The following is an 18,771-nucleotide window of genomic DNA, read 5'->3' on the forward strand; positions in this document are numbered from 1 at the left end:
TAAAGCTTCCATGACTGTCATTTAGTGGATGTGTCACCCTGCTCCATAAAGCCACCAAGCTTGTCTCCTTTATAAGCCCATGGCATGCATTTGTCCTGGCTTCTTTTTAATGAGGTCTTCTAGCAACTTCTTTAGTGAGTTCCCTTGATCATTTCTATAATTAGACCTATCTGTCACTCCTTTCTGAGAGGCTAATGACTCTGTCTCTGGGACCATACCCCTCAAATCATTAGAGCAAGAAATCTGTAGAAAACCAAAAATATGGGCAGGACAAAGGCCCAAAATCAAGGACAGGTTTTAAGTATTGCTGTTAAACTTAGAAAGTTGCTGGAGTGACAGATTTTACATTAGCATGTGTTTTCTAAATTATATGAAGTCTGAAACTCAAATGTCTCTCAATATTAAGTGACTACAGTCCTCAATGATTTACCAGAAAACCACAAATTTTATGAGTAGCCGATCAAAGGTGTGAGGCAAAAAAATCTGGACATTCTGCAAAATTCTTCACAGTTGGAAATATATGCTCTGGATACTCCAAACTTCTCTGTTTTGAGAGGCAAACAAATCTCTCACTGAAGACAGCAAACTCTCCTTGCACTGAGTTAACAAAATTCACAGATGACTGCAAACTGGGAGCCATTATTGAATCCTCAAATGATGTGGATAGTCTACAAAAGGGCCTTACAGAAACAGATGCTTGGTGCCAGAGCCATGTGCTCAAGCTCAATGCCAAGAAATGTATAGATGTTAAGTTGTCAATCTCGCCTTCATTCTTGCTTGATGGGTTCGGAGCCGATCCTCGGCTCCGACTCGGCACTTGCTTTAGCTCGAGAACTCCTTTTACCAGCTCGAGGCAGCCCCATATCCCATGATGCAAGGCAGGAAGTATCCAGATCTCGTTTGCCGCTTCGCTTGGGAGGTCTTCTCTTTACCAGCTCCTGGTAAGTAGTTCACATTTGTGATATTTAAGCCCCTTTTAGTGTAAAACTAATTTTTTGATAGTTTAATTTTAATTCTAACCTCTTTCTGACAGAAATCCCTGTCTCTTTTATTTTTTTTAGTTAGTCAATTTTCCCTATCCCATCCCCCCCCCTGTTAGGGTGTGTGTGTTGGTGTTTTTTACAAAATACCTCTTGGTATTTGTTTAATTTAATTTTGACTGGTGTGTCTGTGTGTGTTGTGTTCAGGCACCATGTCTAAGGAGAGGGTTTCAGGTTTTAAGAAGTGTGACTCGTGCTGTCAGAAGATGTCTCTGACAGACGGTCACACTTCTTGCCTGTACTGTTTGTGCCCTCTTCACCTGCAGGACTCCTGTGCTATTTGTCACTCCTTCAGCCAGAGAGTCCTGCAGGAGAGACGCAATAAGTTGATTCTCGGGTCTTCTTAAGCCGGAGGGCTCTCCGGCTAAGTCGGCTCCACAAAAATCAACTAAAACTGCCAAGGCCCAGGCTTCTGTTTCTAAGCCTGCGGCCTCGGTTCCGACTCGTATAGAGTCGAGATCGGCTCCGGCTGGAGCCGATTCTGGATCCACAAAGCTTTCGGCGCCGATGGCTATCGGTGCCGAATCTGTTTTGACCACTGTGGTGTCGGCTCCGACACCCATGTGGCACGGACATCGGTGTCGGCTCCGATCGGCTCCGACACCCATGTGGCACAGGCATCGGTGTCGGCTCCGATCGGCTCCGCCACCGTTACTGTAGCTGTATCGGCTCCGGCTGGAGCCGATACATCGAACTCTGCCGGCTCCGAGAAGTCGGTGCCGACAGGATCTGTAGTATCGGCTCCGATGGGCCCTTCCAGGGAGAGGGCGGGGGCTCCTTCCTTTGAGCCGATACTTCGGCTCGGCCGCCTCTTCTATCGGAACGGAGCCATCGGAGCCGATCTTCAAGGTCATCCAGGTTGTCAGATCATGACCTAGAGAGAGTGGTCAGTAGATTACTCAAGTCACAGGTACTGGCCCAAATGCTACACAGTCCGTCTCAGCAGACGACTGTTGGTCCACACCCCGTTACAGTTCCTCCTTCGACTCTACCCCAGAGTTTGGAGTTGGAGTCTTCGGGCATGGTTACTGCTACGGCTGGAGGACGGATACCTCCTTCTGTTCCTTCAGCCCCTACTCTTATCTCCTCTTCCTTAGAGGGATTCGGTGGTCGGGCTTCCATGGTCTCCTCCGAGGGGGTGAGTGGCATCGGACCCTTGTCCGAGCCCGCTCTTCCCCTTGGAGCCTCGGCCTTGGTGAGCTCGGCTCCGACATCTGCCTCGGAGACTTCCCTTTCGGTGGCCCCTGGAGTTCCTAGCTCTTGGAGCGGGTTCTCTCGGACCTGCCTGGGAGGGGAGCATTCGAGGTGATGAAGAGTGTACTGGCCACTGGTATCAGTCAGCAGTCTCTTCCCGTAGCTCCTCCCTCTATTGTACCTGTTGACATCTCTGCCACTTCTCTTGCTACAGGACCCAGAGATCCTCCGCCTCAGGTTTCCCCATTGGGAATTTCCCCTCTTCCGAGGATTCTCCTGATGTTTCGGGAGATCCTCCTAGGAAGAGGACTTGTAAGAGGAAGCATGTAGACTCCCTGAGTCTGTCACTTGGATACTGACTTTGATGAGTCAGAGGGATCCCCTAGATCCCCTCTGAGGATGTCTCCTTCTCAGACATCCTAGAACTTCTGAAACAGAGGGGAAACTGGCCCACTAACAATCCCTCTGAGGATGAGTCAGTATACCTAGAGGCGTTTGGATCTCGGCCCTCCACCTCCTGGGTGTCTCCACCTTCGACCCCCTTATGCAGGTTATTGCACGAAAGGCGTGGACAGCTCCTGACTCTGTAGAGCCAGTCCCTAGGAGGCCTTCTAAATTTATCACTGCCCCTAGTGACAAACAATTCCTTACCAAGGGTGTCCCGCTGATGCCATGGTGGTGGCTGCGGCCACCAAAAGGAACTTGCAGATCCTTCCGTGCCCGTCCATCCTCCTAATAAGGACTCTAGGACCATGGATAGGTGCGGCAAGCGGATGTTTTCCTCAGCGACCTTTGCTATGCGTTCGCTGAATTATCTTTGCCACTTCACCAGACTCCAGAGATATCCTGAAGGAGCTGGGAGAAGTAGTTCAGGATCCTACAGCTGCAGGGGCTCAAGAAAAGATTGCTTCGCAGCTAGGAACCCTCAATTCCATTGCTAACTCCTCCATGCGGCTAATATCTTATGCTGCGGATGGAGCGAGTAGAGCCGCAGGCACAGGTGTGGCTCTTAGACGCCAAGCCTGGATGCGGCTATGTGATTTTGCGGATCGCTTTAAGGCGTCCTTCACAAATTCTCCCTTTGATGGGTCAGCTTTGTTTGGCCCTCAGGTGAAGGAGACCTTGACCAGGTGTGAGCAGGATGGCAAGACTCTTTCTGCTGTTGGAGTCCGTTTTTCCACCCCTTCTAGGCCTTATCCCAAAGGACAGAAGGGTGGGAAGATGTGGTTCCGTAAATCCCAAGGAGTCACGCCGGATTCACGTGGTCAGTTTACCCCTAGAGGCAGAGGGGTAACAACAACAGGCCGCTCTAGAGGCAGAGGGGGTCCGAAGAACCAGGGCAACAGGGAGTCTCTTCCTGAGAAGCCCTTTCAGCATCCCTGAGGTGTTGCCCGGCTGTCCCTCCTTGGTGGCAGTCGAGGGAAGATTATCACTGTACCCAGAAGCCTGGCATTCCCTCACTCAAGACAGATGGGTACAGTCGATCATATCCAAGGGTTACATAATACCTTTCGAGGAAAGTCCCTTCCCCTCAAGTTCCCTTCCAGATGTACCACCCGGTCTAAGGGACATTGCAGAGTTAGAAATCGCAAAACTACTGCAAAAAGAGCCATTCAGCCAATTACAATAGACCATTCAGAGCCGGAATCTACTCAAGGTTCTTTTTGGTCCCCAAAGACGGGAGACTGGAGACCAATATTGGATCTCAGCAGACTCAACAAGTCTGTCAGGAAGACAAGATTCGAATGGTCACTCTTCAATCAATTCTGCCCTTCTTACAGAAGGACAACTGGATGTGCTCAATAGATCTTCAGGATGCGTACTATCACATCAGAATTCACAGACGCTCCAGGAGATTTCTCCGCTTTCGGCTGGGGTCCAGTCATTTCCAGTTCAGAGCCCTGCCCTTTGGTCTCACTACAGCCCCAGAGTGTTCACCAAATGCATGGCAGTGGTCACGGCTCACCTGAGAAGTCAAGGATTCCAGGTGTTTCCGTATCTCGACGACTGGCTCCTGTCAGCCACCACCAGGCATCAGCTTATACAAGCCAGGGATTACACAATAGACCTTTGTTCTCATTTGGGCATCTCAGTCAACTTCGAAAAGTCATCCTTATCGCCCTGCCAGTCTATTACCTTCATAGGCGCAAACTTAAACACTGTTCGGATGTCAGCTACCCTTACAGAACAAAGAGTTTCAGACATTCAGACTCATGTCAGGATCATTCTGGCCAGCAAGAAGGTACAGGCCAGAATGGTTCTAAAGGTATTAGGTCTTATGGCTGCGGCCATCACTCTTCTTCCCTGGCTCGATTCTACATGCGCCTCCTTCAGTGGATGCTGTTCACACAGTGGTCATACCAGCAACTCCCAATGCGTCACCAGATTCTGGTGACACAAACATGCAAAGAACATCTTGCTTGGTGGATCACATCGTCTCAGGTTCACCAAGGCAGGTGCTTTGTACCTCCGTCCCCGATAGCCACTGTCACCACGGATGCCTCCCTGATCGGGTGGGGGTCATTATCAGGGCAGGATGGTTCATGGGGCGTGGCAACCGTTCGAGTACCATCTGCACATAAATGTCCTGGAGATGAGAGCAGTGCTTTTAACGTTGCAAGCCCTCAACGACTTTCTTCCCGTAGGGACAATTGCAGTCCACACAGACAACATGTCTGTAGTTTGGTATATCAACAAACAGGGCGGAACCAAGTCCTACCCCTTGTGTCGAGAAGCGCTCAGACTATGGCAATGGGCGATCTCCTCTCATCGGTTTCTGGTAGCAACGCATATCCCTGGGAAAACCAACATTATAGCGGACAGATTGAGCAGAGCTATTCTCATGCCTCACGAGTGGTCTCTCAAGCAATCCATAGCGGAAGAGATTTTTCTGGAATGGGGTCGTCCATGTTGCGATCTTTTGCTACTCCCCAAAACAGCAAATGTCCAGACTTCTTCAGCCTCTTCCCTCTATCAGGCCATCCCCCCAGAGACGCTCTGACCCAGGATTGGCCCCAGGGACTTCTTTATGCCTTCCTCCATTTCCTCTGATCCCTCAGGTGATCCAGAAAGCTACCGTTTGAGAGCCAAATTGATTCTCATTGCCCTTACTGGCCTCGACAAGTTTGGTTCCCTTTCCTCCATCGTCACCTTTTGGTGCAGCCGTGGCATCTGGACCCAGTGCCAGATCTACTGATTCACCAATCCGGTCAGCTGCACCGGTCAATCCCTTCTCTCAACCTCACAGCATGGTTGCTCCACTTCCTTCCTTAGCCAGGCTTCCTTTGATCTCTAACCCAGTTAGAGATATCATAGTAGCTTCACTAAAATCCTCTACCAGGAGGATTTACACAAGCAAATGGAAACGTTTCTCTTATTGGGCTAAGGCCCAAAATATTGATCCTTTTACTGCCCCTGTTCAGGCAGTTCTGGACTTCTTAGCAGAGATTTTTCATGCAGGCTCCTCTTCTTCCACAGTCAGAGTTCAGTTGGCTGCTATTTCTAATTTTCATGTCGGGATAGCAGATCATAACATTATGTCCCATAGGCTCTGCAGGGCCTTCTTGAAAGGAATTTTCCTACTAAAGCCTCCAATCAGGAATCCTCCTCCTCAGTGGGATCTAAATTTAGTGCTGACATCCTTGATTCTTCCCCCTTGAGCCAGCTGTTTCTTGTTCCCTGAAATATCTTTCTTGGAAAACGTTATTTCTAGTGGCTATTACATCTGCCAGGAGGGTGTCTGAACTTCATGCTCTTCGGTTCGACCCCCTATTTGATTTTTCACAAAGACAGAGTATCTTTGAGAACTAATCCATCCTTTTTACCTAAGGTCGCTTCAAAAACAATCTGAATCAATCCATTGATCTCCCGTATTTTTCCTAACTATTCAGATAGAGCTGAACAAAAGCTACATTATCTTGGCGTCCATCGTCAGCTTAGATATTATTTGGACAGAACAAAAAATTTAGAAAATCTGATCAACTTTTTGTTTCCTATGCGGATAATAAAAAGGCCTTCCGGTTTCTAAGGTGACTTTGTCCAGATGGCTTTCTTCGGTCATCACTGAAATTTATACGATCAGGGGAAAACAGCTGTGCTCAAAACCTAAAGCACATTCAACTAGGAGTTTAGCTACTTCTACAGCCTTTCAAGCTAGACTGCCTTTGGACACTATTTAGCAGCGCCACTTGGGCCACTCCTCACACTTTTGTTTCCCATTACAAATTGGACTTGGCCTCCAGGGACAGAGCCAGTTTTGGCTCTACTGTCCTCAAGAGTTTGTTCCATTGAACCACCCAGGATAGAGGTGCTAGGGGCGGTCCCATCAAGCAAGAATGAAGGCGAGATTGACAACTTAACATTAAGAAGTTATGTACCTACCATAACGTTCCATGTTAGTTGTCTTCTCTCGCCTTCTTTCTTCGACCCTCCCTCCTTCCCCTGGCCTGGACAGACCTTGTATAAGAAACTATTATACTAAAGACCATTCAGACCTGGTCCTTTTTCCATCTGTAAGTTTCTTCTTCCTTTGGGAAGTATTTTATGCTTGGTGTTATTGCCCTTTGTCAACAAACGAGATCTGGGTACTTCCTGCCTTGCATCATGGGATATGGGGCTGCCTCGAGCTGGTAAAAGGAGTTCTCGAGCTAAAGCAAGTGCCGAGTCGGAGCCGAGGATCGGCTCCGAACCCATCAAGCAAGAAAGAAGGTGAGAGAAGACAACTAACATGGAACGTTATGGTAGGTACATAACTTCTTATTATCCCCTTTGGGAAAAAATATGTATCTGTGAATTACCATATAGGTGGCAGTACACTAAACACCGAAAGTGTGATAAGAGACTTAGGGACACAGGTGGACAGTGGTCTCACCTTCGATAACCATATCGCCACAACAGTCAGGAAATCCTTCTATGTGGCACACCTCATCACTAAGAGTGGCTTTTCATCCAGAAAAAAGGAGGTCATTGTCCCACTGTACTCATCCCTCATTAGACCCATTATAGAATACAATGCCCCGTTTGGTATGTACCTCTCAAGACATCTGCAACAACTGGAAAGGCCGCAGAAATACTTAACTAAAAGAATCACAGGCCTAAAGCAGATGCCCTACGCTGACCGCCTTAAAAAACTCCAGCTATACTCTGTCGCATATCTTCTACTCAGAGGCGATCTCTGCTTAACGTACAAGGCCATGTAAAACCCAGAGCTGTTGAACATGCTACACTTAAAGAAATCCCAATCCCTCAGAGCCACTTGCTCCAGGGATCTATACCTTGTCGTCAAAATAAACAAAACATGCTGGATGGGATAGGTTCCTGACCCAGAGACTCCCCAGACTCTGGAATAGATTGCCCATACATGTCAAGCAGAGTGCCTCTTTGGCTCTCTTCAACGGGAACTTTGACGATTGGATGGGAGAAAGGAAATTCACCCCAGGAATCACGTCAGTCACCCTGCTAGACAGGGGTCCAGGGAAGTAAATAGCGTGGGAAGAAATAGCCAGGGAATTGTTATGGCTAGGCTTGTATAGGCCCTAGGGCTGATAGCCCAGTACCAACCTATGAGTGGGAAACAAATTTCAGTCTGTGCTCTAAAACAAACCTTTCTTAAGAGCATTGCCTCTCCTCCTTCACTCAGGTAAGCTTCATTGGCTCCACTTAGGGACCAAGTTCTCATATTACACTTGAGACTGGGTCATTATACTACATTGCAGATGTTTATAACTATATAAATCGATTGTGTGTGCGTGAAAAAAGATATAACTTCATCAATGCAGTGATGAATTGAAGATTGATGTACTGTAACTGTTGTACTGTGATATGATTGTCAATGTACCTTGAGAATTGATAGATCATAACACAGCAGACTGAAAGCAGTTGTTTAATCAGACCTATCAAAACCTTTAAATCAAAGGAAAAAAAAGCCCCCTGACCCCCACATCCTCACTACTTTGAATATACCAACTGTGGGATAGCAAACAGTGGGATCAAGTAAAAATTCCTCTACCTCACAGTTGCCAGTCTCAGGGAAAAACACAAACTTCAAACAAATTATCAGTAACAATGAATAGAACATACCCATTCCCTTAAACTGATAAAATGCACCAACATCCACTTAGCCAAAACTTAAGCATTCAAAGAGAAATTTTTCAATGTAATACTATAAAGTGAAATTTGACTAAAATGGGATATGTGTAGTCAATGTTTACATATACATAAAGATTACAAAAGGAAGTTCATTATGGCATCTTATTGTAAGGGAAAGCTTGCATTATAAAGTGCCTTCCATGATTGTAAAGTAAGTGTTAAGATGTTCCTGTTAATGTTGTTTATTTTTCCCTCATTTGATGCTATTTCCTGCAGTGGTGAGGTCCAGGCACAGATTAATTTTAAGTAACCTATAAGAAACAGAATATAGTGATGGTTCCAGGAGACGTTTCTGCATAGTTCACATTTATCAACCTTATATTTTTTCTGGTAAGGAACTAGCTTTTCAGAGTTGTTTGAAGGCTAGAAAATGCAGCTTTGTATCTCACTGGACTGACTGGACATGCCCTTTAATCTTAGCTGGGCTGCATAATAAGCTTTTCTGACTTTAGCGGTCAAAATCTAAGTTGTTTAGTACTGTATTTAGATCTTGCAGTGGTTAGCATTGCTGCCTCACCGGCTGGGGTGCCTTCTGTGTGGAGTCTGCATGTCCTCCCTGTGGTCGCGTGGGTTTCCTCCGGGTGCTCCGGTTTCCTCCCACATCCCAAAGACATGCTGCAGGTGGATTGGACACTCTTAATTGGCCCTAGGTGTGCGTGTGAGTGTGCCTTCTGTGGAAGGTCGACACCGTAAAACTCCACTGCCATTCAATGTGCGGACTAACCGGGAATAAGCCGAAAGAAGAAGAAGAAGAAGAAGAAGATGGTAATATAAATTTTATGATTTGACCATTTGGTTTATAATCATGAGTGATATACTTTTTGCCAAGTCTCATAATGCTGTTTGCTAACATTAAAACTGTGGTCTTTACCATTGCACAAAGTGTGTATTTTAGGGCTGTCTTGGAGAACCTTGCCATCTCTTAGTGAAACAACTGCATCACCCAGTTTGCATATGTATCTGTCTAAGCTCATTTATTATATCTGAGAAAAATAGTGAGAGCAAAAAAATTGTCCCAATTACAGAGTCTTAAGGAACACCACTTGTATCCCACATTGACATAGATAGGTAACTTCCACTCTGACCTGTTGTTAACCAGTGTTTTACCCATTGAATTTTATGATTGACTTTTCTAAGCACTCATATTCATTCTTTTTATTTTGTCATGTATTGCCCTATGTGGAATAGTGCTGAATGCCACAGCAAGGTGATTATTAGCAACATGCACTGACAGTCCTTCACGTGGTGCTTTTACCTTTTCAAAAAATGCTATGAGATGCAGAGGGTAAGCTTGCACTTTAACAGACCCACACTGTTCTTTAGCTAACAGGAGGAGTCCTTGTTCTAATTCTGAATAAGCCTCATGTTTTTTTTTCCCTTTCTTTTACATAGAATAATGGTATGACCTCCTCCACCTCATTGTGAATTGGTACCACTACAGCCTGTTCTCATGGGTCAGGGATGTGTCCACATGCTAACATTCTGTGGATTGCAAATAATGGGTTTACTTAATTTTCGTTGATTCTGTGTGGGAAGCTACCGGGTATTTTGTGTAGTCCCATGAAACTTGTTTTAATGACAACAGTGGCATCAACAGTCCTTAGGATTTATGTAGACATAGTGAAAGTCATGTATGTTGAAGCATGGTACTTCACTTCTGTAGAAATGAGCACAGATTTCATGATGCTGTTGACTTCTATACAGTTGCACAACCATGGAGCTGACATATGTAAGTAAAAGGATGTGTGGGTTATCCAGAGGTAGCCCCTTGCAAAAGTGCATATTCATTTATTTTTATTTCATCACTTTATTGAAGATATATTGTTGGATCCAAGAGCCTCTCAATGTTATTGCTGTTTTATTTTTGGATTTGCATTTGTAGTAGAATTCATTTGGTTTGTTTCATTCTAGATGGCTTAAATATTTGGGAATTCATTTCATGATATGAATTCCTTCAATTTTATTTGTGACAGCAGTTATTGTATCTGTAAGGTATATAAGGGACATCTCCCCTTTTCTCTGTAGCATGCTTTACTTATTGTGCTATAATATTTTTGCATGTAAAAATTCAAGGCCATAATGCAGAGGAATAAAGCCTGACTGCACCCTAGACAATCCATGCCCAACAAACGGTATAGGTGCTGGAGGGACTGTGTGGGCAGCATGTGCTGTCAAGTCCCTTAGGTGGTGATCTTAATTTTTCAAAGAATGCTATGAAGTTCGGAGAACCAATCTTGGGAGGGAAGGGAGGGGAGGCAGCTTGCTTCTCTGCATTGGTGACGCCTGTAGGAATGCACATACATTGCCTTCAGCATTAAGAACCTAATATGCCTGAGCTACAAATAGTGTGCTGCCTGAGTGCTCATGTGGCAGCAGCATGAAACTCCAGAAGTAGCTTTAGCTGACATTGCAGGCCACTGAATTGGGGGGGGGCAGTTCATAAGATCTTCAAATTGGTCCACACACTAGCACCTGAGTGTCACCTCCATCAGGAAGTGAATGGGCTGGAAAACTCTTGCTCCAGTCGAGGAATGAACGAGTCAGCTGGGTACAAGGAGGAGAGCTACTGGGCTAATTTTGCAGATCCCACCCAAAAAAATTCTTCAGGTACATCCACTGGCTGGGTTATCAAATTCTTCTTTAATGATATGTTACATTCACTGTTTTTCTCCTTTCAATTTTTTTAGTGGAAAATATTCTCATTTTGCATCAAGAAATACCCTGTGCTGCTCTAAGTTGTAGTTTTGGATTAAGTATTTGGGCTGCCTTTATCAGTTACTTACAGGCATCCTTGATAATTTGAATGCTAATGTGCACAGACCTCAAATCTCCATCAGGATTCTTGGACAGTCTTCTTCATACTGTTCTAGTGGAGGGCAGGACTGATGCCCAGCTCTGTCTTATGCAGTCCTTACTTTGGGGTCTTGCTCTTCTATCTCCTTTTCACAAACTGCTGTTTTATAGAAGAGTTTGGGCTTCGTGTTTGATGGGATTGGTCGTCGCTTCTGAATCTGCAGATTCCGCAGTGTTGTAGTTCATATTTTGGTAACATTCCCTTCCAAGGAACATCAGGCCTACAGGTATGGGGACAACCTTTGAAACTTTCTAAGGTCAGGTTCCAACACTTCCAACCTAGGTCTTCTAAAAAGTTGTATGTTTTTTTTCTCCCTGAACAATTTCATTTATTATGGATCAGAAATTGATTGGGAGGGGTCTTCACCCACTAGTGGTGCACTACTTCTCACCCCCAATGATTGCTTTGGTTCTTATATGGATCATTGTTTTGTCTTCTTGGCCGAAAGGAGGTAGGAGCACACAGTTATCAGTTATCTACTTTGTAGTGGCTGGACATATTTTTTACTGTGGTTATGGTTTAACTTGCTTTTTTGGCAGATTTAGCCAGTTCAACCTCTAGTTTGTGATGCTGCTATTCTCCAGGTATTAGTGTCTCCACTGCCGCTTTGGGAGTCCTGCCTTCTGGCTAGAGCTAGACTCATCTTCAGGATTCATTTGAGTTCTGTTGAGTGCAGTTCTTGGACTCATTCTACCAAAATGACTTACTGCTTTAGTTTTAATCCTGCCATAACTACTAGTCAGGCATGTCCTCAGTGTTTGATATAAGAGATACATTCTTACTGCATCAGTTGATCTATGAGGGGGCACTCCTTGATGAGTTGAAAATGTCACCTTTTCCAACTCTGGTAGAGGTTTTAGTTGAGTCTAATATAGAAGCTGCTGTTGAAAAGATGGTGTAGTGGTGCAGCAATAGCGTTGTCACGTCACAGCAAGAGATTCTCCAGTTGGCTTCTCGGCTGGGGTGCCTTCTTAACAGAGTCTGCATTGTCCTTCCTGCATTCATGTGGGTTTCCTCCAGTTGCTCCAGTTTCCTCCCACTTTACAAAGACATGTATCTGGCGTGTTTCTCCCCTGGCCTTCACTGAAATTTGGCTTTGTTCCAAGTTGGACTTTTCCAGTAAACAAATGTTAAATAAATAAATAAAATAAATAAAAAGGGGTAATTAGGTTGATAAAATAGTGTACAGCAACTCCAAGAATCAATCAGAAGAGTTTATAAAAGACTGGAAAGTGTGAATGGAAAAGCAATATGTGAAGGAACAGTAGGAGGACATTTGTATGGCTCCCAGTTATGCAACAAAATCTGGAAGGTTTATGACTTTTTGCATGAAAATATTTGCACAGGTATTTAATTACTCAAGCAGACCAGATATTTGTTCTCAGGTAGATGCTGGAGATGTAGCAGGAAACAGAGGGGTAACTGGGAACATGTTTTTGGGAATGTAACAAGTTGACAGATTTTAAAAATATCCTACAGCAAATTTGTCAGAAATGTTAGGGGAGCAAATTATTGTAACAAAGGAAATTATTCTTTTGACCTGCCGTTAGAAACTGAGAACATGTTAAGGCCTTACTAAGTTTCATGCTATTGATTGACAAAAAAGCAATTGCTGGAAAATTAAAATCAGCATTGAAAATAACTGTTTTTGTTTTCACAAATGTTGTAAAGAATATAAACTAATTGGAGTTGGGATCTTTAGAAGATGGAAAGAGCAAACTACAACAGAAATAAAGGAATTTGTTAGAACAGTGCATGCAGAATTATGTTCAGGAGGAGTGAAATTTCAGGGAATGTAAGATTTGAGCAATTATGTAATGCTGGTTTGAATGTTGTTAAAAAAAAAATGTGCCAGTATAATGCATGAGAATGAAAAAAATGAAATGTTTTTTTTATTTTTTATTAATGTGCGTGTGCACTCTGGTCATTTCTCAGTCTGTGAATTTGCTGAAGGTGCTTAAAAACAACTCAGTTTGTTCCTTACTGATGAACAGTCCCTCCAGCCATCCTGTGCCTTTGGTGTCTCTTGTAAGTTTGGAGATAGTATACTAATAAATAGCTTGTTAGTAATGGAATTCCAAATCTTTATTTCTTGATTTGCAGGAGCGTGCTTGCTTGTGACTAGGGTGTCTAAGCTGGTAGGTGTGGGTAATGAGCAGGTATATATAGACAGAGTATCTATCATATTGTATGTTAAAGGTACACATCCACCCCTTTAGTGCTGAAACATTCGTGAAGTAAGCTGCCAAAGTCTGAATGGTGGCATGAAAACTTCAACTGTAGGACCCATCAAATACGGGTTCTCTTATACATCAACTAATACAGTAAGTATGTATCCATTATTTAGGTCATCTGCTTTTCCTATCAGCTGGACATATTTCAGCCTTTCTTTTAGCTGTAAAAGCTGCAAGTAGCCCACCATTCCGATACTAGCATTCTGATAGGGAAATACTAAAATGAGGCTAGCAAAGCCTTTTAGGTTAGCAGTGGTATTGCAGATACTACTGCTGCTGTGCTTCATTCCACAGGTAATGAAGGATCATGAGCATACATTTCAAATGTACCTCGTTACCAGGAAAGGTCCTCATTCGGAGTCTTAAAAAGAACATGGTCCACATTGCGCTACATTGAAAGCGTCTGTCACAAATTCAGTGTTAAGGTTTTTTACACATATCCATAATGGATAATATTATATTAATTCATCAAAATAACTTTTTGTAAGTATACAGTAATACATTTTGCTGAAGTTGTTGGTCAGCTGTTAGTAGGTGTTCCACATTTTGTACATTTGTTCCACATAATGAGAGGTAGTGTTCCACATTCTGGAAATAGAAGGCTGAGAGCTATGCTCAGTAGTAAGCTTTTTCAGTTTGGGTGAAGGTGTGCAGGTGAATCGACTGTATGGGGGGGGAGCTGACTCGACAGTGTGGTATGTGAGAAAATATCAACATTGCTGCATGCGGTACATGTTAATACAGTTCTGTGTATACATCTCCTTTTGCCATCACTGCCTGGGTGCATAGCCCAGGTTCTTCTACATACAGTTTTACTGCAGCTTGTAACTGAAGTACTGAAATACTGAGACATAAATATATATAAAAGTGCCTGCAATGAGTTTAAAGAACAAACACACAAAAAAAAAAACTAACAAAAGTAAACAAATGTTTTCTCTGATACTGTCCGTGCTGTGATGTAATCATATGAAGAGGGTGTGGCACTTGACGGCTTCTTTAAACTCGCTTTCCCTTTTTTAGGTGGGGAATCACATTGATGTGGTAAGTTCCAAATGGGTGGCCCAGGATGCTGGCATAGGAGCTGGAGTGGATTCATACTTTGAATATCTGGTGAAAGGTGCCATTCTTTTACAAGATGAAAAACTCATGGCAATGTTTTTAGGTGAGTTTTTATTTTCTTACAGGTATAATTCTCATGTCTTCTTTCAAATTCAGGCTATGGCTAAGGAGCTGTTTCATTCCTTGTTAATAAAGTTGGTAAGGAAGAAAAGTTATGCAAGTAAAACTTACCATAACAGTATATCTTCTAATAGATCACTGCTGCAGTAGCATAAACCATTAGTGTTAAATCCTGCCAATAATATGACAAACCAGCCAGTTTTTCAAACCTGAATGCCTGAATGGGCCCTTCAACGTGCTGTGACTGCCAGGAGCCCTAAAAGGAAAAATAGGGAAGTAAAAATTAAAACAACACTTAAATATACATGCATACATACATATATATAGATATATATATATATATATATATATATATATACACACACACACACACACACACACACACACATATATATACATATACATATGTGTATAGAGAGAGAGGTGTATATATATATATATATATATATATATATATATATATATATATATATATAAAAGCCACATCCTGAAAATACATTAAAAAAACAAACAAGGGAGATGGAGGGGGAGAGTACGGCTACTGCAACAGTTATAGAATTATACTATATTCAGTGTTAGACCACTGTTACAATAGCTTATGCTACGCAATATATGTTTGTTATTCCATCTGATACAGGGATGGAATGTTTTTTGAGTGCTATTAATAATGAAGGTGATTTATCTCATGTTGTTATAAGGCTGGTTGAACAATTCATGCAGCATCTTCTTGACTATAACTATTTTTATTTTGAAAGTGAGTATTATCACCAGATCAAAGGTGTAGCAGTGGGGACTGCATCCACCCCATTTATTCTAATATAATACTGCTGTTCTCACGGGAAAAATGAGAAAGGAGATTTTACCAATAGAGATGACTGCAAGTAAGTAGTACAGAGAAAAGTAAAGAAGGGTCTGGAATTTACTATAATGAAAAAAATATCAATCCGATCTTGTCAGTGTTCATTTATGGGTGCGTTTCTGATCATCAGAACTGACTTGGCCATTACTATAGCCTGAGAGAACCAAAAACTCTCGAGTTTAAGTCCTAACCAGAATGCTCCTCTCCCATTTACCTCTGATCTCATTTGCTGCTTCTTGTGACAGAGGTGTTGCCAAATTGCTCTCGAGCTAAGTTTAATTTTATTGTTCTGTTTCAAAAAAATGTTTTTTGTATAGCCATACTTTTTTTCTTATTATATAGCTTGTTGATTCTTCTCCTTCATCCTACCCTTTTCTTCGACAAACCTTTCGTCGCCTCTCTCTCCTTCCCTTATACACTTAGGTGTACCCTGCGACTACCATTGTTGGTAGTACTTATTTCTTTTCCTGTCCTTCAAAAAATAAAAATAAAAAATAGTAAGTAGTACTGAATTATCTTTTGTATTTCTCCCTATACTTGTTGTAGTCTGTTTACCATCGTTGGCAGCCTCCTGTACTTCAGTACTCTTATCTACCATTGTTGAGAGCCTTCCTGTCCTTTTCTCTTCTTGTTTTTTTTTTTGTCGTTTGGGCTATTGCTTGCATTGCTTTTATATTGTTATTGCTTTTATTGCTTATAGTATATTGCTTGTATAAGAAATGGCTGGCAAAGTTAAAGGAGCTTCTGATTTTAAAACGTCAAGAGTGTAACTGTAAGATGCCCAATTCCAATGGGCATTCTCTTTGCGTCTGTTACCTGGTCATGGTGCACTTGCAAGAGGATTATTCAATCTGCCATGCCTTTAGTCACCAGGCCCTGGTAGAAAGGAAAAACAAATTACTGCTAAAGGGGATGATTAAATCTGCTTTTGAGGAGGCTTTACGTAGTTTTTCTGGTAAAAGCAAAATCTTCTCCTTCCTCTTCATCGTCCTAATTAGACAAACCAAAAAAGAGGAGTCGATCGGTGCCAGTGTCTCCCAAGGCACCAACGACCAAAAAACGGAGAAATTTTGTTCCTGCCATTTCTATGGAACTGACAGTTTCTTCAAAGGCTATTTTGATGCTGATTTCAGCACCGAAACTGACTTCTCCACCGGTGTGGAAATTATCAGAACAAATATCGGGCCCACCTATGGAGCTGACAGCCTTGGTGCCATCTTATGTTGCGGCACCGATATCTTTGGATTCAACAGAATGCCTTGAATTTTCTTTCTTGGGTAGACCTAAGACCAGGTATTCCCCATCCATAGATCCCTTTGCTAGTCAGTTGCCCAGCCCATTTTTGGAAATACCAAATACCAGTCAGTTTGTTTTACTAGGAGCCTAACAGAAATAGACATGTCAAGATTGGTGGATCAGGTGGATCACCTCCTTGCATCAAGGGGACTTGCAGGTGCATTCTCTCTTCCTGCCCCTGTGGGTGTTGGACCCCTTCCTTCTGTGACCCTTCCTACTCTTCCTCCTCTGACCTCCTCTGAGGCCTTGGAGATTCCAGCTCTGAGTTTTCCGGTGTCGACTGTTTTGATTCTGATGAGATCTGCATCTCCCCTACCCATTTCTACCCTGAGTTCTTCGGCTCTGTCGGATCTGGAGAACTCTCAAGCTCATGGCTATGCTGTTGGCTCCAAGGGGCAGGACTCAACTCTGGTTTTTTTTGGAGCCGTCTCTGCACCTCTGAGCTTCGGCACTTGTTAGCTCTACCTGGCTTCAGCTTCAGGAGCAGCTTCTTTGGAATGGAAAGTGACCACACATCCAAGGCAGTCCTTCTCTATTCTGGGCTCCCTTCCGTCTTTGGGGGCCAACCTTCCAGGCTATGGAGAAGGCCTTGTCCACTGTGGGCATTCAGTCAGTTTCTTCCCTGTCGGAGCAGTTTCTCTGTCATCCTTCTTGACCATAGCTTTCTCCAGTCTCAAATCCTGGACAGTAAGCATCAAAACTACAGAAGACGCCTATTCAGGTATTGTCCTCTTCTGACACCTCCCCAGATTGCCACACTGAGGAGGTTCCTCAGAAGAGGAAGTTTAAGAGGAAACACTTACATTCCCTAGAAGAATCCATCAGAGAAGACACTGATTTTGATGACGGGGAGGGTTCCCCATGGTCACCCTTGGAAGATGTATCCTTTGGATATATCCTTGAGATCCTTAAACAGAGGGGTAGCTGGACATTCCAGAAGCCCTCTTTGGAGGAATCAGTGTACCTGCAGGCCTTCTGTGGTCAACCATCTACCTCTTGGCTTACTCCACCTGCTGATGACCTCATTAAGTTGATCTCGCAGTGGGTGTGTAAGGCTCCTGACACCATAGAGGCCAGACAAAATTCTATCTGCACCAGAAGACCATCAATGTTTGGGCAAAGGGATTACCAGTAGATGCCATGGTAGTAGTGGCAGCCACAAAAAAGGAAATGGCAAAGGAAAGTTCCACTATCCACCCCCCCCCCCCAAGCGAGAGTCTCGGGCGATAGGTTTGGAAAGCGGGTTTACGCTTTATTGACCTTTGCATTATGGTCTTTGAACTTTATGGCACACTTCACCAGACTTCAGAGGGATCTGATTAAAGGGCTGTCAGATATCCTGGCAGGAGCCATATCTGAAGAGGTCGAAGATAAGGTTGCTTCTAAGCTGACCACCCTAGAGTCCATTTCAAATTTGTCCATGAGGCTCATAGCACATGTAACTGAAGGGACAGCTAGAGCAGCGGGATCAGGCATAGCCATTAGGAGATACACCTGGATGCGCTCATGCAAATTTGCAGAACCATTCATAGGTTAATAGGTTCATAGGTGTGTATTAGGCTAATGGTCCTGCAGCCATTACAAGCCTAGCCCATAGAAGTATCCTGGCATTGTGCTGCCCTATGTCAGTTCCCAGTGTCTCTATCAAGTAGAGCCACTGGAGTGATCCCTGGGGTGAACTTTCTATTTCCCATCCACTTATCAAGATTTCTTTTGAAGAGGGCCAGTGAGGTGCTCTGCTTCACATATATGGGAAGTCTATTCCAGAGCATGGGCAGTCTCTGGGTTATGAATCTGTCCCTCCAGCTTGTTCTGTTTGTGTGTGGTGTGGAGGGATTGGGATTTCTTTAGATGTAGCATTTCTAACAGAGCTGGGTCAGACATGGCTTTGTAAGTCAAGCAGACATTGCCTCTTAGTAGATGATAAGAGACAGAGAATAGCTGGAGTTTTTTGAGTCTGTCCATGTA

At 43.6% G+C, this 18,771-nt stretch overlaps 1 protein-coding gene across 1 annotated transcript in view; it reads left to right on the forward strand.

Annotated features, from left to right (window-relative positions):
* LOC122817035 (ER degradation-enhancing alpha-mannosidase-like protein 2) overlaps positions 1-18,771 on the forward strand; it is a 516,571-nt gene that overhangs the window by 261,820 nt on the left and 235,980 nt on the right. The window contains exon 7 of the mRNA XM_044090167.1: positions 14,490-14,631. Within this exon, the coding sequence (XP_043946102.1) occupies positions 14,490-14,631 (142 nt within the window). The remainder of the gene's footprint in view (positions 1-14,489; positions 14,632-18,771) is intronic.

Source organism: Protopterus annectens, chromosome 12.part0 (genome assembly GCF_019279795.1).
Source record: "Protopterus annectens isolate FY-2018-M chromosome 12.part0, PAN1.0, whole genome shotgun sequence".
Classification (NCBI taxonomy): Eukaryota; Metazoa; Chordata; order Ceratodontiformes; family Protopteridae; genus Protopterus; species Protopterus annectens.